The sequence below is a fragment of the Tyto alba genome, unplaced genomic scaffold (assembly GCF_018691265.1).
Source record: "Tyto alba isolate M040663 unplaced genomic scaffold, T.alba_DEE_v4.0 Super-Scaffold_41, whole genome shotgun sequence".
NCBI lineage: Eukaryota > Metazoa > Chordata > Aves > Strigiformes > Tytonidae > Tyto > Tyto alba.
In genome coordinates this window covers 1,098,412-1,124,343 of record NW_024881317.1, presented here as the reverse complement: position 1 = coordinate 1,124,343, position 25,932 = coordinate 1,098,412, and the positions used below count along the sequence as shown (strand labels likewise).

Below are 25,932 nucleotides of genomic sequence, written 5' to 3'. Positions count from 1 at the left end.
CCTTATTCATTTTCATGTCCCACTGGCTGGACATGATATCCAAATAACCAAAAATTAAATTAAGATAATGGTGCAATTAGAGAGCCCTTCACTTTCAAGTCACACCAAATGACTGGACTTTGGTAGTGCCAAGAAATTACTTTGCAAAGCTTGCTTAGCACAAGATCAGGCAGCAGGGTAAGCTATTCAGTGAATACGCTTTCATCAAAAGCAGTAGTAAAACTTCACTGGTTCACCCCCAAACCTAATGACTGACAGAACAGACAGCTTGCACTGTTTGGTATAGAAGTGGCCAGAGGTGATTTACTCTGAAGGACTAACTAGTAGAAGCTTTGAGTCTCAATGTCACCAAACTTTTAGCAACCATAAATGCTGGAAATAGATATGAAAACCCAATAATCCCAGCAGACATCTAAAAATCAAATGTGTTACCTGGTATTCAAGAGCATTCAAGTGAGTTCAACATCCTTCACTACTCAAACTATTTTGCCAAACTAAATATATTTCTTTACCTTTTACAGAATTGACCACTACAATAAAAAAAAAGAAGAAAACATTTTATTGATAATGTAATATGGGAGAAATTTAGAACAACATACATAGAACTCCCTCAATATGGAAACATACATTATCAAAATATGCCAGAGTTAGTATATCAAAACAAATTCTCTAATAAGTTTCAAATAATGCAATCATAAAATATTTTGGCTAAAAAGTAACATGTATATATTGAGATGTTTTTTGTAATAGTCCTCTAAGAAATTAAAGGAAAGCAGCAGTAGATCTGTTTAACTACAGACACATATTTAAGAAATATATTAAGTGTATTTATATAATAAAAACTGCCCTGCACATCCATCACTATGTCTGTATCCTCCTCTATGCGGCAGTTGTCTCTTCAATTCTACAAGACTCTGCTCAAAAAGGAACAAAAGAGGAAACATAATACTACTAAAAAAATAGGACCTATGCCTGTGAGGTACAGCTTGTTGGGAGACCCAGTTAACACGATGCAGAGAACTCTGCACTCTGACGTAAGTCCTTATTTTTCAGGAAGGCAGAAGTTTGTCTTTTCTGCATCAGGATGCCAGAGTCCTACCTGCTGGTTATAAGCAAATGCTTTCACCCACGTAGACTGAAGTTAACGTGGCTACTGATAGCACTTACACTGTTTGCTCTATTAAAACAGCCACATACGTTATCAGGCTCGTTTTTCAATTACTTCCTTTTAATACCCCCAAATTTCATGTTCTCTTTCATAAAACTTACTTATGGGAACATCGTCCTTCACTTAAAAATAAAGCCCTGCCTTAATAGGTAGATTCCAAGCAAATAAAGATTCTCATTTCGTTAATCCTTACTATTTGCATCTTTCCCCATAAATAAGATTATAGTACATAATTTACAGTTAAGATGAAAATACCTTAAACTTCCATGAAATAGTGTTTGAAAATCCAATACCTGAATTATCTACTGTGCAGCCCATTGGGCTGCTCAGTCTACACCCATATTAGGCCTAATGATGAATAAAAGTATACAGAAGTAGGACTATCACATTTAGATCAAACTGCAGTTCTGCAAACCGTGACACTCCAGTCCCACTATTTTAGCCTGCAGTAATCAGTATTACAAAGCATTCATGAACACTCTTGGGGGAGGGGAGGCAAACATAAAGGTTAGTGTTTTGATGGAAAACCTGATTTTTAAATCTTGCAAAAAGCAAAAGGCACTACATCTTAAGCTTCTATTTAAATAGTCTGTAACTTGGCCAGCCAAGTTACAACATATATCTAAATACCTTTCATTTACCTTTGTAGCTGACTTCCGAAGCATGTTGTGGTATGTCTTGATCTGCTTAAGTGACAAAACAGCCACTTTCTCTTAATTGCTAAAGGAGATACTCAGTTACAATATTTAGCCGAGCTCATTTGAACGTAGTTTATTTTTAACCATACCACAAGAGTTCAAGTTCTAGGATAAACTGTAGTTTCTGGTTATAGGCCTTGCTTTAGTAAGTGGTCAATCAGACATTAAAAGAATTTAACTACTATGTCATCATTTTGACAGTCAGCTTGTATACCAGTTCTAAAAGACGTTCTACATCTTTTATTAATCTAAAGAAAGAAGTGTCAGATCTGAAACTTAGTAGCCCTATTTTACCATTTTACAAGAAGAAAATATTTCAGCTTTAAGTTGTTTCGTATTTGGAGGTTCTAATTGCAGCTGCATTATAATTATATAAATCGCACGAAGGTTATCACTACCGTAATCACAGCACTCCTATAAGATGCAGCAGCCGTCAAGGGCAATGGCACTAACCACGTCAGCAAACAAGTCCCTGTCTCATTCGAATGATCTGTAGCAAAGCAGCTTGGACATCTTCATCCATGTGACCCTAGAGCAAGCAAACAGTTAAAAAAAAAAAATTAAAATCCCATAAGCAGCCAACTATCCATCACTAACATCGGGAGATTCTTCAAAATTGCCCAAAAGTCTTAACTCACTGCTGTATTTTCACCACACTGTGGGAAAATCTGAAATACTTAAGCAATCCTGTCATGACGATGTGATGCAGGAGAAAATTACTGTTCCTATCCTCTGGGCTCCACAGCCTGCCACTGTAGTAACGGGCCCTCTTTTGCCTGCTTAAGTACCTGAAGTCATAAAACTTGAATTAGTCAATCAGCTCTTTGTTCAGTGAGAGCCACTGGGTAAGTCTGCATTCAGTTTCCAACTTTACCTGACTTCTCTCCAGCGTTACCTGGGACGATGATGAATTAATAACATGCTCACATCACCAGACACCATCGCCCTTCAAAAAAGGTGGTTGTTATATATAATTACATGTACACAAATAGTAAGAAGATGGTACAGTAAGACTACGGCTCTGGTGTGCCTTTGCTTTTTTGTTGGATCTGCCCATTCCAAATTAAAACTCTCAACATGAAAGCAGGTACTTTGTGCTAGTTTCCAGTTTGAGGTCTTCCAGTATGGCAGTTAGAAACACATCTCAATGTAGAGATTCTTGAGATGACAGTAAAACAATTTGAACTTGGGACTACCATACCTGTACAGCGCTAAGAAGATGTGTCCGATAAACTGAAACTACCTCTTGGTGTTGCCTTTTAGCATCCTATAAAAAGAAGACAGGAAGAAGAGTTGAAGTCATTGTATTTTTAGTATCTACTCTTGCCTATTTCCAATTTTGTGGACTTGGTTTTGTGCACTTATGGGCTAGCCAAAGCAGAATTTCAAGGTTACAGTTAGCTAAATCCCCTCCATTAATCAAGAAAAAAGTCACTGCTTCTCTTTTTTTATTGCTTACTTGTAGGAAAGCAATTTTGCTGAAAGGCTATTGGAGACAGGCTGATCTAGTGAGTCAGCCCAGGTGCTAAGAATAAAAACTTGCTTCACCAACAGCATTAGCTATTTGCTTAAAACCACCCAATTTAAGAACACTTTGTCTTGTAAGGGTCAATCTTGCAAATACTATTAGAGATGTATCCTACTTATGTACAGATTTACAAATAACTAACTTTGCTCACACACGTAGCTTTAATTATGAGCTTTATTGAAGCCACAGTGGCCACAAATGTGGTTGTGCACAAAATCACAGCACTTATCATAAAGTGTTCCCCCTTACTGCTAGTACTTAATGATAAGCAATACATTTCACAATGTTTGCAGACAAGGGAACAAAGTCAAATCCATTAAGAAAGGACCACCTCACTTTCAAAGTGAGAAAATACAAGGCTGGTATTTCTCAAGAAAATATTAACGTGGAACTTGCATACAGAAATGGTCTTGGCATGAACTATAACAGAAAATGTTGTAAGCACAGATTCTCTCTAAATTGCATCTTTTTCATCTGGAAGGGTTCCCAAATGTTGCAACTCTGATGTGCAGAAGGAAGCATACAAATTTACAGAGAAGCAAGCAGTAGTCAGGAAAATAATAATTCATGAATATTCTACTTTTGAAGAAGTCTAAGACTACAGTCAACTCCAGTGGCCACATACATACTTCCTTGTTTAGACAAGAAACTGTAAGCAATGCTACTGCATTTCACACAATACCTTGCATGACTACTTACAGCTAGCTGCTGTTGCAGTGTTTTCACTTGGTTCTGGAGCACATCAACCTGCTGGTTTTGTCGCTTTGAAGGAATCCCAGTGGTATAAGTAAGTTGAGACAAGCCATTGAGAGCTTGTTTTAACCGTTCTACATCATTAAGCAGCTCTGTTATCTTAAAAAAAAAAAAAAAACAACACACACACAAAAGCCTCATTTAAGGATGTCTCACCAAAAACTAATATTCTTTGACATTCTTTGAAGACTGATGAAGACCAGCAAGCATTGAAGGGTCTTTGTCCCAGCTTGCCATGACATTGGCTTAGAGGTTTCACAAAAGACAGAGGGCTTCATTTTCATGACCTGCTATCACTGGTTCATGTTCTGCTTTCTAGCACTGAAACCTGTAAGGTTCGGACCCTGGAGGTCAGCCAGTGACATAAGTGACTTATGCTCTAAAGATATTCTAGGCCTAACTTCCGAAAAGAACAATGAACCATCAGAAGGCAAGCCAGAGATGCTAAACAAATGCAGCTCCAATAGAAGAATGAGCTTATACCCCAAAAGTCTAAAACCCAGCCTGGAAGTTTTAAGAGAGTTTAGATACAGCATATGATGTCTAAAACACACAAGGAATTAGAAAAACTTAGTACAACGCTAACAAAACCAGGACTTCATCTTCACAGATCTGGGTGCTCAGTACACGGAGTCATGCTTGAATACTTAAGTGCTGATATTTGAAGTTAGTTAATGCTCCTGACATTCTCAGTTTAGCAGTAAGGAACTCTGACATCCTACCTTGTTATCCTTGGCTTCCACCTGCTTTGCAGATTCCTGTATTCTCTTCTGCAAGTCAATAATTGTTGTCAATGATTTATCACACCTTTCTTTCTGGTCTTTAATTTCTTGCTCAATACTGCAACTCCGTAACTGGAGCAACTCCTTTTCATCCTTTAAAGAAAGCTCACTCTTTTTAGCTTGCAAAGCCTCCTCACATGCTTCCTCGTACTTCTTATTCATATTGGACAGATTTTCAGCTATGCTATTAATCTGGGCCTCCAGAGTACTTTTCATGGATTTGTATTCCGATATGTCAACCACTTCTTTGCTCTCCAGGTCTGTTAAAGCTTGCTGAGTAAGCTGAATCTCAGACTGCAACTTCAAGATTTCCTCATTTTTAACTTGGTTTTCTTCTTCCTTCTCTTTCAAGCTGTTTTTGATCGCTACAATTTCTTGTTCTAGCATTTCCTTCATTTGTGTATATTCTACCAAAGGTATTGAAGACTTTTTTAGACCTGACAATTCCTGCTGTAGTTCTCCTACTTTTAGTGTTTCTTTGTCGTAACATTCCTTCTTACTGCTGAGGGCTTCCTTCAGATCCTCTATAGTGTGACTAAGAGCCTCCTTCAAGGCTTCAATCTGCTCTACCGAAAGATGCTGAGCCTGCATGGTTGTGTACTTGGTACTCTCTTGCAGCTCATCTTTCTCCTCTTTTTCGCCCGTGTATTTCTGCAGCAATTCTCTCAATTGCTTATTCAACTCCTCCATTTTGCTTGCAAACATTTTTTCCATTTCATGGGATTTCTCAGCAAGGATATAGTTCTGCTGCAAGTCATTCTGGATGGACAAAATGCCATTTTTGAGCTTTTCATTCTCCTGTTTGCACTTCTTGCTTTCCTCCTCACTTTCTCTGCGCTTTTGCACCTGTTCCTGCAATTGCGCTTTTAATTCTTTCACTGTGGCTTCAAAGCTTTGCTCTCGGTCTTCAAAGGAGGCAACCGGGGCATATTTCGACTTAATGCATTCTTGAATTGTGTCAAGCTCCTTCTTTTGGGCTTCAATTTCTGCATGCAACTGTAAAATTTCTTCTTGACCCCTCTTATATTCAGCCATAATCGCAACATTGTTCTCCTGAAGTTCTTGCGTGCTTTTATTTAAAGTAGTCACTGTAGTTTCATGATCTTTTAAACTTATGTACTCAGTTTGTAATTGATTCTGTAAGAGTTTCACCTTATTTTTCAAAGTTCCATTTTCTTCATTTACCCTCATGAATTCCTGCTTTATCTCTTCAGTTTTTCCCTTCAGATCTGACAGTTCCCTATTGGTCTTTTCTAGTGTGTTATTCAAGACTGTTTTAATCTCTTCGTGTGTTGTAGCCAATACATACTGATCCCTGAGAGTTTCTCTTATGACTGTGTTTTCAGAGACTAGTTTGCACACTTTTGCTTGTTCATCATTATATTTTTTCTGAAGCTCAGCAAGCTGCTTTTCAAGTTCAATACCATTAGATTTTAAAGCTTCCACTTCTTTTTTGTGCTGCTCTGGAGAGAGGTACACAGCTTGGAAGCGGCCAATATTCTCACTTAGATTGTTGTTCTCTGCCAGCAACTTTTCAGCTTCTGCTTTGCTTTCATTGTACTTCTTGGTTATTTCAAAAAGCTTTTTGGTCAGGTCGCCAACAGTCAGATCATTTGTTTTCTTCAATTCTTCGTGAATTTTTAAAGGCACGTTCTGGCTTTTAATTTCAGTTTTTAGCATTTGGATTTGCTGTTTAAGCATCTTGTTATCAACCTGCAATCTTTCAAGTTCCTTCTGCAGAGTCTGATTCTTCTGTGATAATTCAGAAATTGCCTTCCCAAGTTCCTCATTTTTTCGCTCAAACCCACTCCTCATTTGTTCGTGGTCTTCTAGCTTTACATGCTGAGCAAGTTTAGCTTTCTGATTGTCAGATTCCCTCTTTAAGAGCAAAATCTCTGCCTGCAGTTTTTCATGCTCTCCCTCCATCTCTGCTAACTTCCTTGCTTTCTCATTCACTTCGTTTGATAACAAGCTCTTCATGTTTTCAAATCTTTCTGAAGTTACAGAGCGGGCTAACTTTGCTGCTGTTTCTTTGAGCTGCCCTTCTAACTCCACAACATTTCTTCCCCTTTTATCTCGCTCCATCTCCAACTTAACAAGTTCCTTCTGCAACCTTTTATTTTCCTCCACTAGCCTTCCTTCATCTCTCTTAAATTCTGCCACCAGCAATTCATTCTGCTTAATCTGGTTCCTTAGTTTTCCCACTTCAGCAGACGCTCCTTCATACTTCGTTTTCATTTCTTTCAACTGATCCTTCAGCTCCTCTGTTAGCTTACTGTTTCCTGAAGCAGCTTCATTAGTCAGGTGATCTTTCAGAGCAAGAAAGTGGGTCTGCATTTGCTTAACTTTGCCTTCAGAGTCAAACATTCTTTTCTGTACATCTTTTAAAGCATCTTCCAGTTGTTTTATCTGTCCATCAGATTCCGCCTTGGTTCTTTCACATTCTGATGCCAAAGCTTTACATTCAGATACCTTGTGAGACAGTTCTCTCTGCAATTTGCTAATTTCTTCTTTTGCTGCACCATAGCAGGTCCTCATGTTGTCAAGTTCTTTCTTTAAGGTTTCCTTCTCTGAACTGGATGACTGGTTAGGCAGAGAGAGCTCCAGGGGTCTCAGCATAGACCTAGACTAAAAATATATTGGCACAAAAATGGATACACATTTCCAAGTTTGACAAGTCATACACATGTGAATTGTCATATACATAACTGTCTTAAGCCTACATTCAGATGAGCATAGAATCTGTCCCAGAGATTTAAATTTCTTAAGAACACACTATTCTTGCCCATATTACAGAGCACATGTATTTCAGCTTTTAACAGTAAAAATTTTGACTATAGCTCTACATTACTGTTTCCCAGTCAGTCAGACCCTACTGATGTTGAAGTGCAGGTATATTACATTCAAATCCTGTTATTAATATTTAATCACTCATCTGCCAAAAGAAATGTAATTTAAGAGACTTTCCCCACCCCTCAAGCACGTGAAAACAATTTTAAAAGGAATCAGAAGAGTATGTTGTGATTAAAAGAACATTCTCTGAAGACCAAGGAAAATAGTAATTTACTGTCCAGTACAGGATATCAGAAAAATACTTTTGCCCTCTCACCATGTGGTCTTCACTACCAGCCATGACTGCTATTACACAGCCCAGCCTTGCTCCAGTGACCTCATTCATGTTCTAAGGACCAGAGAGCAGTAAGCAGCTTCCAGACATGACCAGCTTAAAGCCACTTAATTCCTGCTTGGGACATGGTTTGGGGTTTTTGTGGTTGGTTGGCTTTGTGTGCCCAGCCCTCCTACTTTTTTTTTTTTTTTTTAAGAATTGCACATCAACTCATTTTAAACTTCAACTAAGAATTAAAAAAACTAAGACCACTGGGATAACCTTATGTAAAACATAGCACAAGAGACTGGATTTTTCTGCATTATTAGCAGAACATACAACATACATGTATCAATGAAATCTGGCAAGAAAGCATAGGACATATAGATTTATTTCTAGCCATCACTCCCTTGTAGAGGCATTACAGGTGAATTACTCAAGCGTAAGAGCAGCTTGTCAATTAGACCAATCCCTGTCATATATCTGACTCACTAAGGAGTCTCACTGATGGATCTTGGTTATGACTGAACTGTTGCTTTAAAAGGCAGCTAACTATCAGCAAACAAAACTGGCAGGAAATTGTTGTATAGCTGCCAGGAAAATATAGTCTTCAGGATTTTAGCTGAACTTAAAGTAGAAAAAAATTACGGAGATGAAAAACCAATTGCACTTTTCACTATGACTGTTGATCCAGTAGTCTGTTGACTCAGAAGGCTCATTACAGACCAACAGCATCCAACAACTACACAGCATTTAAAGCTATGCCACATATGTAACTCTAGAGGGCACCAGCAGTTAAACATAGCAAAGCAAGTATTACTGAACATGTATTCGGAAGCTATGTTTAATATGTATATTTATAGGTATATTTAGCTTTCCCAAGCATAACTATCTTAGAACTATCTAAAGTGGCAAAATATTTATTACCTGTGATTCCATAGCAAACACTTGGCCTTGTTTCCGTAATAAATCTTCTTTTCCTAGATTTGCGAAGCAAACAGCATTTAGTCTCTGTTTAAAAACAGTAACATGTAATCACAAGAACTATGATTTTCCTTCCCAATATTGTGTTCAATGGGACTGCACTAGGCTGCAGATTGGTGTTTAAGTACTTGGTATTAAAACAAGTCCTCCTTAATTAAGTCACATAGGAAGTCTAGACAAACTCCCCCTAAGGAAAAATACCCCTGCTGTGCCAGGCTAGGTAAATTGTTCCACAAAACGGTCACAAAAGCCACCTTGAGCTAGCTGCATGTCTGCACATGAGCACACCAGGGAAAACCATCCCCTCACACTCCAAAGAAATGATGATCGCTCCTGAGAGCCAGCCAAACAGCTCAACAGCTCATGACAGATTAAGTAATATTTTAAGTTGCACAAGTGCAAGACAGGCTTGTAACCAAGTTGGATGCAAGAGACTTCAGTTTCTGGAAATGGCATAATTTCTAATAGAAGTGTAAACTGAGGTTCTGTGTTTAAAGTCGCTTTCAAACCTGCCTACGCTCAAGGTTTCACGATAACCATAGTTTTCCTGTCATGAGCTAGACATGAGTGCTGTCTAAGGTGTGAGGAACGGAAAGGGGAAGAGTCAATTTGGAGCACAGATCTTGCTTCGCCTGTTTTTCATGTTATTAGAAGATGCAACAGTTACAATGCTCGTTTCACAAGACCAGTCACACACAAGCAAGACTGATCAATAGTGCCCTAACAGGTACAAACACAACAGCGCCCAGCTGGCTGCGTTCTGAGGTTTGAAGTGTGGACACACACTTTATGCTTGGCTATAGTTAAAACCAGCAAAAGGGGGTGACAGAAGAAACCCAGCCTTTGCGTCGGCATTCTAACACTGCATCATGCACGGCAAGGTTTAAGAATTAAATGTACTTACTATTACCAAGGGTACCTCCAGATCCCACAAAGTCAACCTAGAAGCAAAGAGCAAGAAGCACAAAAATAAAGCTGAAAATTAATTTCAAATTTTTTTACTATAAGTTAAGCTAGGAATTAAAGGGCAGGGAAAGCTTTTACAATGAAACAACAGTTTAAGGCTTTCATCAATTTAAAATTGCTTAAGGAGTTACTACTGTAAATATCAGTTGCTATATTACATTGCAAATCAATTAACGTACTTCATAATATTTGAGTTTAGCTTTGAGAGCTTCAATAGTTCTTAAGCTTTCTTCCTGCTGTTTTTCCTTGGTAGTTAGGATTTTCTTCAACTCATCTTTCTGAAAGAGAGAGAGTGCCAAGTAGCCAAAGCCACAAGAATGGCCAGATCTACAAGATGTCAAGCAACTTTTTGGAAAGTTTTGGGTGAACTTCAACCAAGATCAGCACTGAAAGAATCCCTAAACTCTTGAGTCTGAAGTTCTTTCATAACACTGCTCCTCTACAAGAGGAATCCTGAAGAATGAGCCAAGGGAATATGCACCAACATAATCTGCTATTAATTTATTCACATTTATTAGTCTGGTATTACTGAAAGTCACTAAAGATACTTAAAATATTAAGTCTGCTTTAAAGGTGCCATAGGGATTACATATGATTTGTAGTAACAGAAACGCTGTGCAGCTGCATAAACTGAGTACATATCAGGAGGTATTTTGTTAAGCATTTACAGGTAGCTTTTCTTTCACCTATAGTTTTAAATACCATTACCTAAATGCGATAGTCACTTCCCCTATTTCATAGTTCTATTACACGTTAAGGTGATATATCATACCTCATTTTCAAGATCATCTGCAAACATTTGCTCCTGCAAAAATAACAAAATAATTCCCCCACAAATCATTTTTTCAATAATAATGTTTAAGGGGCTTATACACAGTTCATTAGTTAACAAGTCTACCCCAGTTTCTAGTGCTACATGCTTCTGAGTGTTCTCCCTCCATTTATTTCTCTTGCCAGACAAACAGAAGTCAAGGATGTCTGACAGAGCAATGCCTCTTGACAGGCATACTAGGAAACTGGAATGTTTCCACTTGTCTAGATCATACATTACTGAGACAGAAGAGTATAGTTTTTCTGGTAGAAGTTTGCTCATTTTGTAAAGTGAGTATTAAGGAGATAGTTTGTGGGGTTTGTTTGTTTTATACAGGCAATACTTAAGAAAAGTTCATAGAAGCCAATGATTCAGAGAAGAAATATTCTCTTTGTCCACGTGCTACATTCATTCAGGGGACAGCATATACTTCTTAAAACGTATCTACAAAAATACAGTAAGGGAACAAATGCAAGCCTCCACTAAACAAAATTTAAAAAAAAATCCTGTTTTTATTTTCTTCCTCAATTGTACTGGTCATATTTAGAACTCTAAGAGAAGGGAACTTTTTTAAAAGCAGCGTTTCAAATTTAGGCAAAATATTCCCTATCGAAAACCTTTGTTTCTGCCAATTGAAGATTTGGGTTTTTTCATATGTTTCCACTTATAGTAACAGCTGAAAAATAAGTAGTAGTTATGATAAAGTAATAATACACAACACCTATATTTAATCGTGCAGATGAAGTTTACCCTCCAAATTACAACAGAACACCTCATGGTTCATGTTACATTGCAAGGTATAGCCGTGTTACTGCTCAAATTTATGAGTATCAGTGAATGACGTCGTAAAAGGTCTCCTCCTCACATTCTGATTATTATTACAAAACCAAAGGCTTTTGCAGCAGAGACACATAGAAGTAATTCACAGGAAAGCAATGAAGACTGCATCGCAATTACACATGCTTTCCTTTCTCCTTCTACCAGCCTTCACTGTCAGTGTCAGGGGGTTATTACAGCTTTCAAGTCAGGTTATTCCAGTCTTAGGTTTACCTCATTCAACTGGAGTTGTAGCCCACTGATTCTATCCAGCAGCATCCTTTGCTCTTCTTGCACTTCCCTCATTCGATCTTTCAAATCTTGGTTTTCTAATTCCAATTCCTTAAAAAGTAAGATAAAAAATAAAATTAAAAAATATACAACACTACACACATTTGTAAAACTAAAGGATCTGAACCAATGATTTTAAAAGCCATTAAGGACACCAGGCCTTTTCTAACAAGTCCCCTAATGATTTTGTGGCCTTACTCCAGGTCTGGTTCATTCTGAAGATTTACATAAGCACAAGCTCCACAGTCTTCAAGCTTTTTGGCTCTAGATAGCTCATTCTGATATAAGTGTACATAGAGGTTTTGAAAGTAAGAGCTGAGTAAGATTACATTCAATGCTGACAGCACTCAAAAGGCTGCTTGTCTGCTGCCTGTTAACAAAGGAAAATAACAGATGCTAAAACCCAATCACTACAGCCAACGGTGTAATGAAAAAGCCTCACCAGTGCAAAGCATAGCAACCTTTGAATGTGCTAACTGTTCAGCTGCCACAAGAACCACTCTAGTAACTTACAATAAATCCAACACATGAAAGTGACAGGTCTTTGTGCCATCAATCCAGTGCTCACATGCAAACAATAAAGCATGTTTAACTCTTGCCTAATAATCATTGCCTCAACTGTGGTAACTATTTAGCTCAAACCAGAGAAGTTGCATTTAGAGATCTTTATCATTTTTATTACAAAGTGTTTCAGAACAAAGGTCTTGATTTTTCAGTGGTTTGTTCCCCAGAGCTTAAAATATTGTTCACCTTTTTGAAAACTGTAATGACACAGTAATAAAATAAGAAAATTAATACTAGTTAGTAGAACAGTTATGATAAAGGTTGTTTTTAGTAAGACACTTAAAACTGTCGAGAACGTTAAAAAAAATAATCTTCCTAGTTTGCAACCCTATGATTTTACTGCAGGCAAAAGTAGTCAACAAAAGGTTAAGAGCTGGGCAGGGTTAAGACATGAGAAGACTTGCAAATATTTGTTATACAAACAAGTGTTTTTTTCCTGAAAAAGTTTACAGCTTATCTGCATAATTGCCACATTACAGTCATGCAATTAAGTTTTAAGTAAACAGCAATATATATATGACTTTTAATGGAATTGTTAATGCTTATTTTACAAGCACATCTTGTCTTTAGTAAGCCTGGTTCATTATCCATATGGGAATATGCAAGTCAGAAATCCTTCTCACTTACCTGAGCGTTATGTTCCTTCTGATACAGCTTGACATTCATCTCCTCCTGCACACGCAGCCGATTCCACTTCTGTGACATATTAGTAATCTGTTATTGCAACAGGAAAGCATTCATTTCTATCCCTGTTGTGCCCAGACAGACAGACATTTCTGGGGACAGTGGGCTGCTCTGACTCCATTTCAGCTTCCACTGGGGGGGCAACACTACTAACATCCACATTTTGACAGATTGCTTCTCAGTAAGACATCACTCGATCTCATCCAGACAGCAAATGGGATGCTTTTCAAAACTCTAATCCTGTCTGTGTACATCATCAAATATTTTTCTAATAGAAATAGCCATACCATCTGACTACAGAGGGAATCTTCTCAGCTACATGTGAAATTAAGAATTCAAAAAAATACTGAACTAGTTTTACATCGTAGCACAATCTAATCACCCTCTCAATATCAGCGGCACATTGCCTTAGGAGACACGTAGTATAAGCGACCTTACCTTTTGTTCAGGCTGCCCTCTCCTCAGGGTATCTCTTGCTAAAAAAGCACCACAAAAACAGGAAGTTAAAAAATGCATTTCATTCAGACTCATGCAGCACATTCAGCTAATTCTATCTATTTTCAATCTTTGGAGAATGTTTCAAGAAATATATTCACCACCCCTCCAGTTAATCAAATATGGAAACATTCACAAGTACAGTTTTTCTACAAATAAGGCTAAATAACTCCTATGATCAATACTGTAATGCCAGGTTCAGTGATGTTCATACTTCGAGGCATCAGAGCCTGCATTTACCTTAAAAGCTTTACTAAAAGAAAACAGAAACCAAAAGCCCTCTTTCCCCTCCCAAACAGGCAGTTTATCACTTTTTTGTTCAAAGGACTACACCTGCCCTCCAAAAAACAATTCCTGAAGACATAGCAGTAGGCGGATACACAATTCAAATAAAAGAATAACAGCAAGCTTATAGCCATGTTCTTCATACCTTTGCTGGAATCCTCAACGGCAGCTTTTATTAAAGCCAAAATGTCAATATTGTCACCAATTCTGGCATAGTAAGCACAGTCATGACCAAGGCCATCAGTCAAACTAACATCCACACCATTTTTGAGCAAAACTTCTACCGCATCCTTGCAGCCGTATTCACAGCCTAACATTAAGGCAGTCCTGAGGATGGGGAGAAAGACTGCATTCAGAGACTCAGGGACCTCATGCTTTTAATGGAGCAATCACTTACAGAAATAATCCTTCATACACTTATGTCTAATCATGGAAACTCGAGTCAAGGGAGTCAACTCTATCAAGACAGGAAGCAAAGCTTTAAAAAGTCATCTAGTCAATGTTTAAATATTTGTTAAAAGGCAAAAACACTAATAGCAGTATTTTCATGAAACCCAACATAAACCTACTGCCTTTGAGAGCGCTACCCAGTGTTTTGAAAACTCCTATGACTTTGGCTTCCTCTCTATTTAGATAGAAATCTCAGACACAGCAATCACAAGGCAAGAAGTTCTGACAAAGTTCAAGGGGGCAAGTGCTTGGGAGCCCTGGCAATGCCTTCCAAACACTTGCCAGCTTCAGAGCAAACAGTGCAAGTAGCCATGCTTTGTCCCACAGCAGCCTCACATCCATTGGCCACCAGGCAACCACCCTCCAAGAAATAGCTGGCAGAAGTAGCAGCTACAAATAGAAAACCCTTCTCCTGGCCCCCTTCCATGAACAAAGCAGCAAATATTTCAAGGCCTTTAGGTCCCTTCAGAGCTCCAACAGGACTCATACTTCTTGACAGAATACCACTTTCGTCATGACCCATCTTGCATATTGATCCCAAAGGGTGCAAGATGCAGCTTTGGACAGACAAACCCCTACAACAACCAACTGCAGTTCCTCTGCTAGCAATAACAAGACCGTATGTATTTTGTATACAAGAACAAGCAATAAAAAAGGCCACGCTTATCTGCATTATTGAATTGGCACGTCCACTTCTGAACTAAATCCCAGGTTCTTTTCCACAAAATTTAGCACATTTATTCTGTAGCCTGAAAGCCAAGGGACAGCTTTCTACCCTTTAAATGTCAGCAGGCATTCTGACAACCTTCTGCATGCATTACCTGTTTTGTTTGTCCCTGGCATTAACATCTGCTCCTCTGTCTATCAGAAGCTGACAAACTGTGGGACGACACATCTGAGTGGCCAGCACTAGTGGTGTCCTCCCGTCCTGAAGAAAGAAAGAAAGAAATAAGGAAAGGGAGAGAAAGCAGAGAAAGCACAAGAATTCCAATAGGGTTTGTGCAGGAGAATGCTGTAAGCAGCAACTTACTCCGTCTTTTGAATTCACTGAGGCCCCATGATCGCACAGGAGTTGTATGCTAGAGGAACAGTCTGACATAGCTTTCAAGAGAAAAAGAAAGAGCAAGTTATACTGCTGAAAACAGTCTTCGTGGAACCCCTTGGGTGTGTGTTTCACAAAAATTCACGCAACTAAGTTAAAGCATGACAAGGCTCCGTGACTTAGTTCTCACACAACCATCTCAAAAGGACATAAAATGCAATGCTATAAGGAGGATGCAGACAATCCAGAGTAAAAGCATTTTAAACCTACTAACATCACGGGCATGAGAAGAGATTTTCAGACCTACAACCTCTGTAACAAGTTTGTCATGACATTTGTCCTCAATAACAACATAAAACATTTTCTCCTACTACAGTCACCAAAATTAAAAGAAGAATTTGGCCCATCTGAAAATTAATCCATTAATTAAGTCTAGGTTTCATACTACAGTTACCAGAAAAGCAAAACCTATTACCTGCATCATGAAGAGCAGTTCTTCCTTGAAGATCCACATTCTCCGTTGGACAGTTGTACTGTTAAAGTAAGTAACCCCCATTATCAATTAGGATTCAGATTGCACTTACAAAGCATTAAATGTTTTGAGGTTTGATTTAAAGCAGTAAAAAGTGATTTAAGGAAAGAAATGTAAGTCTGTAGCTTACAAATATAATGACATACATGAAACAAAAAGCCACAGGTACATACACTCTAGTGCTCTAAACACACTGACCAAGACTTGTAGAAGTAAATTAAGACTGTGCAAAGAAAATGCGCAGTTCAGACTTTTCAGACACTTTCAAATGTTTGTTCACTATGGCTAAGATTCTCTGCTACTTGTCATTACACCTTCACTACTAGTCCTGGCACCCCACAGAAAATGTGCCACTTATATCCGCATGGATACATGCAAACAAACAAACAGAACATGAAAAGAACCCATTAAAAGTTAAAAACAATTCTAATAAGCAAACACTGACCAGAAATAAATGAATTAAAAATAAGTATCACATAAACCTAGGACAATCCCCCAATAACATTTTCCTAATGAAAGATTACGGATATAAATGCCCATCTTTTGAAGAAAACACTATTCTTGAACAGATCTTTCAATATTACTGTTCCTTTTCTGACTACATTTGCATTTAGGAACACACCTTTAAAAGACACTCAGCTCCACTTTAAGAGGTAGAAACTAACTCTTCACATAGACAATCAAATCAAGAGACATAAAAATGTTTACTTTCTTTATTTTGGTACTCTTTCAGTCACAACCCGTTACTTTAATATGAAAAAGTCTTTTCCATATGACTGCATCGTTTTAAAAAGAATGTAATAGTTCAAAAAAAAAAGTGGTATATACCAATTTTGAATGAGTATGTTTAAGACCATCTTTTTTCCCCCCTCAAGAATAAAAGCTATTAACAGACAAGTTGTATTTCTCAGTACCTGCAACAGCTTCTGCAAGCATAAAGCATGTCCATATTTTGCAGCTAGGTGCAATGCGTTTCTACCTAAAAAGAGATTGGCGTCAATTTAGGATCTATTTTGAACACACATTTAGAAATACCACACACAAATTCAACACGCCTATGTTGCTTCTCAGCAAGTCCATTACTAATCATATAACGCTAATTTGTAAGAAGTTATTTTGTACTGCACTAAAGCATTAGCATAGTTTATTTCCTCTGAAGAAAAAAATCTGTCACCATCCTCCTCCATAATTCTATATGCTTCATTACTGCTCATCATGTGCTAGATGTATGAATCAAGATACTTGTGTCATTAGACTGCTAGACTGATTTCAGAGCAAGAGACAGTTCAGATCAACATTCACATCATTTTAGATCCCTGCCCCCCCCAATTCTGTCAGTGCTATAACGTAAGTCACCCCTCTTGCATATACTTCACTATTTGTTACACAGTCTTCTTATTTTAGAGAAGCTGCAACCATTCAAGTTCATTAATGAAATTAATCTTGAAATACTGCAAATGACTGCACATAAGCGTTTTAAAAAATCTGTCACATGAAAGGAGGAGGTTAGGTTATTTCTGTAATTAAGTTGAAAACAAGAAAATATTTAACTATGTTAAATTGAGGTAAATATGAAGCAAAATTAGCACCTGCTTTTAACTACCAGTTGCATAAGAACTTCACACAAACTGATATCGCACGTGCAAATCAAGAAGGCAGCACAGACACACTCTGAATTTAAGGGCTCAGCATGGGTACACGAACACCTACTGCATCATTTTATTCAAATCCTCATTGCATACAGTACAATTCTCAGTGAAATACACTTAGTACTTAAAAGAACACAAGTGAATTTAAAACCATTCTTACACTCTTACTCGCAACCAGAAATGGTGATCTCCGAGTCTAGAGCAGACTACATATACAGTTATAACAGCACGAAACCAAAGTTATTGAGTTCTGCCACATTCAAGAGCTTACATGGCAGGACACGACCAGTTCCCTCAAATTTCAGCAACAATTCACCCAAATAATCAATTATTTTGCCAACTACAGGAAATTACAGAAAGGAAGAAGATTTATCCTGTAGTTCTGCTTAATTCTACTCCAAGACAAAAACCAAGCTGAGAACTTTTGCTAGTTGCACATGGGCATTTGAGGAAGCCTACCTGCAGCATCAGTGGCTGTGATATCAACTCCATGAATAAGGATGGTGTTCAAGCAATCCAGGTTTCCCTTTGATGCTACAACATGGAATCTAAAAATAGAAAATACCTTAAGCACAACAGTTTTATACACAAAAATGGTAATATTAACCAGGAAGGTCAAAACAAACAGCTGTATACTTAAAGCATCATACAGTACAAATCCAGCTTTGGACAGCATCCAAATACAGTTAAGTTTTGCAGATATTACCTTAAGGAACAAGAAAACTTTCTTGAGAAATAATTATTTACCTTGAATCAGTAAACCAGGCAAAAAAACTAATATGCTTTCCATTTTCCTTTAATATTTAAATCTAGCAAGAACAAGTATTTAAATACTGATCTTCACTTTGAAGTGAAGATTGTTTGAGAATTTCACATTCTAACTACCTGGTATTTTAGATTCTAGCCTCATCTAAACTAACATGATGTATTATATAAGCTTGTGTATCAAGAAAGAGTTTTCAGAGCAACAGCAAGATTTAGAAATTAAGTAATTTGCAGTAGCTTCCCAACATCATTACTGGAATACTGGAAGTTACTTACGCAGATCTCCCTTCCACATCCAGTTTAGTAGGACTGACTCCTTTCTTGGCAAGGATTGATGAAACCTTTTCCACATCGCCCCTTTCAGCTGCTTTCATTAACCTGTCATCATATTTGTTCCAGTCTGTGTTCAGCTGTGCAAGAGAATTAGAAAAGCAAGTGAGTTTATGGTACACTATTGATCTAAAAAGCTGAATCATATGCAATTGAGGGGATACAATAAAAAAATACCCTGATTTGCAACTAGAGTTGTATCTGTTGTTTAGATTTATTCACGTCTAACATCACTGTAGTGTTTCAATTAGGCTGTGCACACTGGATGTACAGTCCTCCCAGACAGGCTGGTTAAGTCACTTTACTCCTGAAGGAGACCTTTAGGATCAAACCTCTTTGGTTTTCCTCGTTCTGTCTAATAAGACTAAAACTAAAGACACACAGAGGAGTACCCTACCCTCAGTCTCAAATAAAGTTTTCAGGTAGTTTATCATAGCATGTTGTCTTTAGACATCTCCTTCTAGCCCCTTTAGCTGGCACATGAAGCTACCAGGACAGCTATCTTTTCACTGCCTCTTTACTTTCTCTTCTCTCATCATGGATGCTTCCATCCCAACCAAAAAAATACATCTCTCCACACACACACAGTGGTTGATTAGCAAACAAAACACTGCTACATAGGGCTGTGATAAACAAAGGACTTCACACAACGGAAGGGCTAACGTACTTGCACACATACACACTTTAGAGAAGAACAACTTGTAATATCTCAAAAACATTGCAATATGTCTAGAAGGGACATCAAAAGTCACAGACAGGGAACCCCACACAAGATCAGCTATCCCTCTGTGTTGTTGTCCTGGTACTCATCTGACTCTCAACTCCTTCCTTCAGTGAAGCCTTTGAGTGTCCAAGGAAACCTGCAGTTCAGTTCTTTATTAATCATACCAGAGAATATTTCCTAATGCCTAGTTACATCACACTTTAATCTCTCTACTATGCACATTAAGAACTCCCCCACCTCCTTTCCTCTGAAGCACATACAGATCTGAAAAGTGCTCTCCTCAGTCTCATGCTCTTTAGGGAAGGCACATCAACTGCTCTCTCACATCAGCAAGTTAATTAACTCCATTAATTATATGAAAACTGGAGGTTTTCCTCATCTTTTGTCAGTCATTTGAACTGTAATAGTCTAAAGACAATCAAGTGTTTTATTTCTCTATATATCTGTCCATGTCTCAACTTAAAAATTAATAAACAAGCTGCAACACAAAGGGACAGAAATGAAGAATTGCAAGTAGCAGAGCCCAAAATAGTACTGCTAACAACTTCCAATCTAAATAGTCATCTCCAGTGTAAGCTTCTCAGCACTCATTAAAAATTGTTTTATAAGGAAGTGGGTAGATAAGACACAGCTGCTAGTATTTCCCCTCTATCAACACTTATATAGTAAAGGTACCAGAGAACTCAACAGGTGAGGCTAAGCTTTGAGATATCTGAACAGGACAACTAGGAGATGTGATCAACAGCAAACTTTTGTTTTCATCAATTCAGCAACACATGAAATATGTACTAAATCTAGCCCTCTCTAAGCCAAGTTCACAGCTATCAACAACAGCTGAGCTTCCCAGCTTTACTGAAAGTTACACTGTTTTTCATGTTCAATGCCTAACTAAAATTGATAAGAACATCAAAAAAGCAAGCAGCAGAGACCTTACTTTGACCTTATGAACTCATACAATTTGCTTTTCCTCAAAACATTCCTTCGTCCACTCACAGGGGTGCAGAGTCTGTCTCTGCCTCCACCCCACATCACCGCAGGCCACTGCCAAGAGCAGCATCCCTCCCCGGCCCTCCCTCTGCCTGGTTTGCCTGGGGCCAGGGCCGCACACTCACCCTGCAGCTGCCCAGCGAGTGATCCCGACAGAAACACCCGGCGAGAACCGCCACCGAACCCGCTCGCTGACGGGAGCCGCCTGCAGCCAGGTGACGAGGAAGGCAAGGCACCGGCGCGCAGCGGGGACAGCAGCCGATCGGGCACGACACCAGGCTGTACCCCAGCCCCGCACAGTACGAAACGGAATGCCGAAATGCTGCGAGCCAGCCTAGGCACCCGCATGCCATCCGTATGGAAACGTACTCCCTGATTCCACTCATGGAATGTGGCCATTCATAAAAATAGATCTGAACCAGCTCCATCACGTCCCAAGCCATTCTCAGATTTTAACATCAAAGGGGTGCACTAGAAATGTGCAGCAGGACACTGTTTCCTGACTGTACAAATGGTCAAAATTTAGCTAAATGTGATATTCAAGAGATGAATCTGTTAAGCTGTAGAAAGAATTCCAAAGGTTATAGCTTTCAGTTGTCTGCAATTACTAAAGCAATGTAGAGTGCAAAGAAAGTACAAGTCAGTTATAAATAGACCGCCTTGCATTCAGTCTCAGACATTCGTCACCCCCCACTTTTTCCTTGTTTACTTCAAATTTAGAATTTCAGCCCATTGGCCAAGCATCCCACCCCAAAATGCAGAGCTTGTGCTCTTTGTTGCCAAAGCATCCTTTCTGAATTGCTTTACACTTTTCAGGAAGTTCTGTTCTGTGACAGAAACCTTGTGGCCAAGATGAACACTGATGGTTTGATATTCAAGAACCTATTCATGAAGAAAAAGGCTTATAACAGAATATTATATTCAAAACTAACACCACACAGCAAACTAATTTACTGATAACAAGACCTATGTAGCCTGTAGGTTCATGAAGTTACTTACTGTGGATCATAAGTTCCACACTTCACCAAATAAAAAACGTTAATACTGGTAAACTGAATTTCCAAAATAGAGCAGCCAAACACTAGCTGAAAACATTTTTGTTTAAGTGAGGAAGCAGCCTATCAATCCCATATCCTTCATGCTGGGTTCATCACAATACACTCCTCTGCCTCCTTAAAGCACCAAACCCACTCTACAGAAGCCTTAGCAGTCTTCACGTGAAAGCAAGAACAACAAGAATAGATAAAACCCAAAAGCTATGTACAATCTTCACGTTAAAGTACAGCTGCATTCTATCAAGGCAGAACTACCTTCTCCTTAAGATCTGTCTTACTAGCAAAGACAAAAATTTTTCAAGACTGAACATAATAAAGCCTGGAAGATGCACAATGGAGAGCACCAATAGCAATGAGCTCTCAAGGCGGTCAGAGCCCGGAGCTGCAGCAAGGTCTCGCCTTGCACCAGAGTTTGCTGGGTGAAAGAGAAAATATGAAAAAGAACAAAGCCAAAACCTCACTGCCACCACTCCGCATCTGTAGAATGATTTGTATAATGGAGATGTAGCCACGATGATCTTTATTCCCCATTCTTACTATAAACAAGATTACTGTAATCATGAAGTCTTAGCAATAGCTTATTAGAACAGTACCTGCTAAAAGTGACATGAAGTAATAAAAGCAGACGACTAATGGAATTACAACCACTAGTGTTGTCCAGCCAAAGTGCAGTACCAATTTGTCAATCAATTAAAACACCCATTATCTTAAAAGCCAAGCCAGCCTGGTTGGCATAATGAAGTCATTGCATTGGTGGCATTACTGTTCATGGCAAAAGCTGTATGCATTGCCAGGAGGAAAGACAGTACTCCTCTGCAGCTCAAAGTCTCCTCCACTAAGCTACCTTACTATGCAAGTTTTGTGGGTTTTTTAAATACCTTAAAAACTGCACATCAAACTCTGTTCTAAATTCTTTTGCATACGACATTTCACATCCTTAGAGGAAAGCAACCATATCTCACATGTTTGCCAGTGCATTTAGGTTGCCGAGTTTCATATTTGCAGCTCATACCTGCTAGCACAAAGTCACTCAAATCTATAGAAAACCCTTCACCAGCCATTCCTTGCTTCCATTTCATAAGTCTTCTGATTAGCAAGAGAATTAATTTAAAAAATGCATCATCTTAGTATTTTTTTCCCCTTTGGTCCTAACACTGAAGTAAACGGTATCCAATTCCTATGATACACTAAATCAAATACTGTCACTCAAGCGTTTCACATTCAAGTAAAATTCCTCACAGAGAGAGTTAAGGATGGATACAATACACATTAATTAAAAAGAAACAGTTACATTTTTAAAATTCAAGCTTTTGCATTTTTGCAGTTGTAGATTTCATATCAATGGCAGTAGTTTAAGATACCTACCATGTCTTTAGCCGCACAAGAAAACCAGCAAGTCATCATAGAACTTGCAGCGTCTCGCTGCCAGAAGCGATCAGTTTCTCGCATCAAGTTACAAACCACTGCAGCTCACAAAGCGCCAAGCCAGAGTTCAAACAGGCTGCTTCAAGAAATGTATTCTCTCCACCACCCTGAATTCATTTTGTTCCATCCTTCACTTAGCTTGGATCCCCAAGTATATTTTCCCCATCTTCAGGATCATCCTCAGAATTCATAACTCTTAATAAAAATCTGGGCTACCCCGGCCGGTGAAGCCCTCTGCGGGTCTGGCTGCCCTCTCCAGCACTCGCCAAGAAAACCTTCCCTGAGCTTTTGTTTCTGTGTTGCAACAGACTGCCAGAGTGACTCAGACTCACAAGTAAATATTGCTGAGATCTGAAATATCTTGTAAACAATACGTAGACAGTCTCATCAGCCCAGATCTATTTTCTGATAATCCAGTACTTGATAGCCAAGCAATAGCTATTAATACATTCTCTGCATGCTCATGCCCTGAGTAACACATTTTAGGTTTAATGTTAACAAGACAAGCATGCATGAAACTTTACTATGGTGTTGTTATGTTCTGCAGACATGCAAACACTCACTTTAAAATAACAAACACGTTAGTCAAATTAACTGTCCACTGACATTAATGAAGGTCATACTTATCACCACTAATAACACAGAAGGACTGAAATACTCTCAGGAGTAATTTTTTCCCATTCCACCACACCAAAGCCAAAACCAGACTCACGATCAGACTTCAGACAGTTACAACTGCAGAGCAGATGGAATGCATGATCCTATTTTGACAGAAATGTAACCGATTTTAAATTAGAAAACACACATGCCTCTGCTTTAAAAAAAAATTCTCCTTTTACAGTGATGAAACCCATTCTGAATAGAACCTGGTTTCAGCTTACTGCTGCTGCCAGTCTGTCTCCCAACATGTTAAAGGAGAGGAGTCACAAAGGCTGTGAAAACATTAAATTGACAACATAATGATTAACAGTAGGGAAGATGTAGAGTCCCCTTTCACAAGTTTTAAATTTAAATGGAGATCTCCTGAGTGCTGTATTTAGAGGACTAGGTCAACCTCACAAGCAATGCACTGTTTTGTCTGCAGAAGAAAAACACAGAGCATAGCCAGAAAAGCCACATACGCACACAAGAGACTGCAAATAACCTAATAAATGATCTTCTCGGTAAAGAGATTTTTAAAATCACTCATTCATATTTGCACAAATTCACCCTTTTCCAGCAACTTCTAAAACTATCCCACATCACTTGCTAGGAACACCAGGCCTTCACCTCGCAGCACTAACGTGTCCCAAAGAAACATTCCAAGACCTCTCTGCAATTAGTGTCCACATGACAAAGCCACTCCAAAGTGCAATGACTCTGTCATCTCAAGTTATCTTCTGACCAGAAGTCTGGCATTTTTAGTCATTTTTAGCATTTTGGGGGGGAAAAAAATATGCTTCACAAGTGACAGCAACAGCATAAAAAACCCCACTTAACTGAAATCAGTTTGGTGAGAAACCATGAAGGTAAGACTATGCCTTCCAGCTGAACAGTCTACTCCAGTTTATCCCAAAGGTTTCACTTGTCTCTATTTTTATCTGCTTGCAGACATGCCTCATGACTCGTGAGCTGCATTCATCCTGCAGCCTCTTTATGCTGAAGATCCTCCCAAGACAGTCTTGACCACAAAATTTAGGATTGCTAAACTGCATTCTTCAGTCCTGCCCAGCTCAGACTAAGCACAGACAACAGTTCTCAGGAAACACAGCTTTCACAGCTCCATCAGCACCCAGCAGCTTCAGCAACCAAGCCCCACTACAAACTCACCCTGATTAAACTGCTCTCCAAGGCAGCTGAACCTCTGAGAGATGAAAGGGTAGAAACTAATGAAACTTGCTTGTTTTGCATTCTTTCAGTGTAACCGAAGTTTGGAACCTAGTTCAGATTTGTTTTTTCATAACAAAGACCATCAGATACAGCAGCAGTGCAGATCTTTGGAGGTGCTGAATTGCCAGACATACCAGAGATGCCTAGCTAAAGCCAGTACTGCCCATTTGCTGCTAACACAGAGCACCTGTTTTACTTAAACTCAGCCTGCCAGGAACTCTTCCCAACTCTAAGTCTCCAAAGATAAGGGGGTATCCCATCTCCACATCTGGCTAAGATCAAATGGAGTACTTGTTCCTATCACCTTGTACCTGGTGTGCTCTCAGTATATTGTGCAGGTACATTGGGTGTCTGTACATGCTCGGTACATCCAGCTGGTATTATAACACCTGCAGGGGTAGTGCAGAGACAGAAGTGCAAACCAGCATGCTCAGGAAAAGAACAAACCGAATACACACTGAATACTTTTCCAAAAAGCTCTCCTAGCTTTCAAGCAATGACTTAAACTTCCTGGACTAGATGGATTCTACCCACATGTTTAATAATTCTGAATTAACTGCTCTATTACCTTACCCCGTTTTTCTTCCAGTCCAGGTAAGCTTTTAGCATCCTCAACACCCTTCGGTGAGGGACTGTACAACTTAATTGTTCATACAACATGTAGTTATCTAATTATTCTCTCTGAACCCAAACCCCCTTATCTTACCAGATATTTAGCAGATCAGAAGTCAAGCTACTTGACCTATCTACAATACTCATCTTGTAGATATCTTTGAACCATCATATTGCATTACTACACCCTCCCATGATCTATGCCGCAATATCTTCAGCCAGCAGATAAAGAATATCACCACTATCGGCTGTCTCCCGAGAAGGGCATACAGCAGAGTTCAGAGTCAACGTTTACAATAGACTCTAAAACTGCAGCCTCTGAAAGCAAGCCGGCTCTTCCTCTGTCATTACAATTAAGTATTCAAAGATGAGAGAAGCAATAGCATTAACGACTGTCACCAGAGGTATCGACATGCAGGGCATATTTGGTACCAAGACTAATTACTCTCACTTTTCTGAGCAAAGCTAGACAGGATGTTCTAGTGTTACCAAGAGCAGTGGAAAGGACACGCCAGTGCTGGCAATGAGAACCATGGAGTGCTATCAGCAAGGATAGTTCTG

At 38.9% G+C, this 25,932-nt stretch overlaps 1 protein-coding gene across 1 annotated transcript in view; it reads right to left on the bottom strand.

Moving 5' to 3' along the window:
* Positions 1 to 542: 542 nt before the first annotated feature.
* Positions 543 to 25,932, bottom strand: part of UACA (uveal autoantigen with coiled-coil domains and ankyrin repeats) — a 33,337-nt gene continuing 7,947 nt past the window's right edge. The window contains exons 2-19 of the mRNA XM_042804220.1: positions 18,646 to 18,779; positions 18,064 to 18,152; positions 16,870 to 16,934; positions 15,899 to 15,956; positions 15,412 to 15,482; positions 15,203 to 15,309; positions 14,077 to 14,258; positions 13,590 to 13,627; positions 13,095 to 13,181; positions 11,847 to 11,954; positions 10,758 to 10,790; positions 10,165 to 10,263; positions 9,924 to 9,960; positions 8,963 to 9,015; positions 4,870 to 7,557; positions 4,094 to 4,246; positions 3,068 to 3,133; positions 543 to 2,395 (exon numbers count right to left, since the gene is read on the bottom strand). Coding sequence (XP_042660154.1) covers positions 2,324 to 2,395; positions 3,068 to 3,133; positions 4,094 to 4,246; positions 4,870 to 7,557; positions 8,963 to 9,015; positions 9,924 to 9,960; positions 10,165 to 10,263; positions 10,758 to 10,790; positions 11,847 to 11,954; positions 13,095 to 13,181; positions 13,590 to 13,627; positions 14,077 to 14,258; positions 15,203 to 15,309; positions 15,412 to 15,482; positions 15,899 to 15,956; positions 16,870 to 16,934; positions 18,064 to 18,152; positions 18,646 to 18,779 — 4,140 coding nt within the window. The 3' untranslated portion in view covers positions 543 to 2,323. The remainder of the gene's footprint in view (positions 2,396 to 3,067; positions 3,134 to 4,093; positions 4,247 to 4,869; positions 7,558 to 8,962; positions 9,016 to 9,923; positions 9,961 to 10,164; positions 10,264 to 10,757; positions 10,791 to 11,846; positions 11,955 to 13,094; positions 13,182 to 13,589; positions 13,628 to 14,076; positions 14,259 to 15,202; positions 15,310 to 15,411; positions 15,483 to 15,898; positions 15,957 to 16,869; positions 16,935 to 18,063; positions 18,153 to 18,645; positions 18,780 to 25,932) is intronic.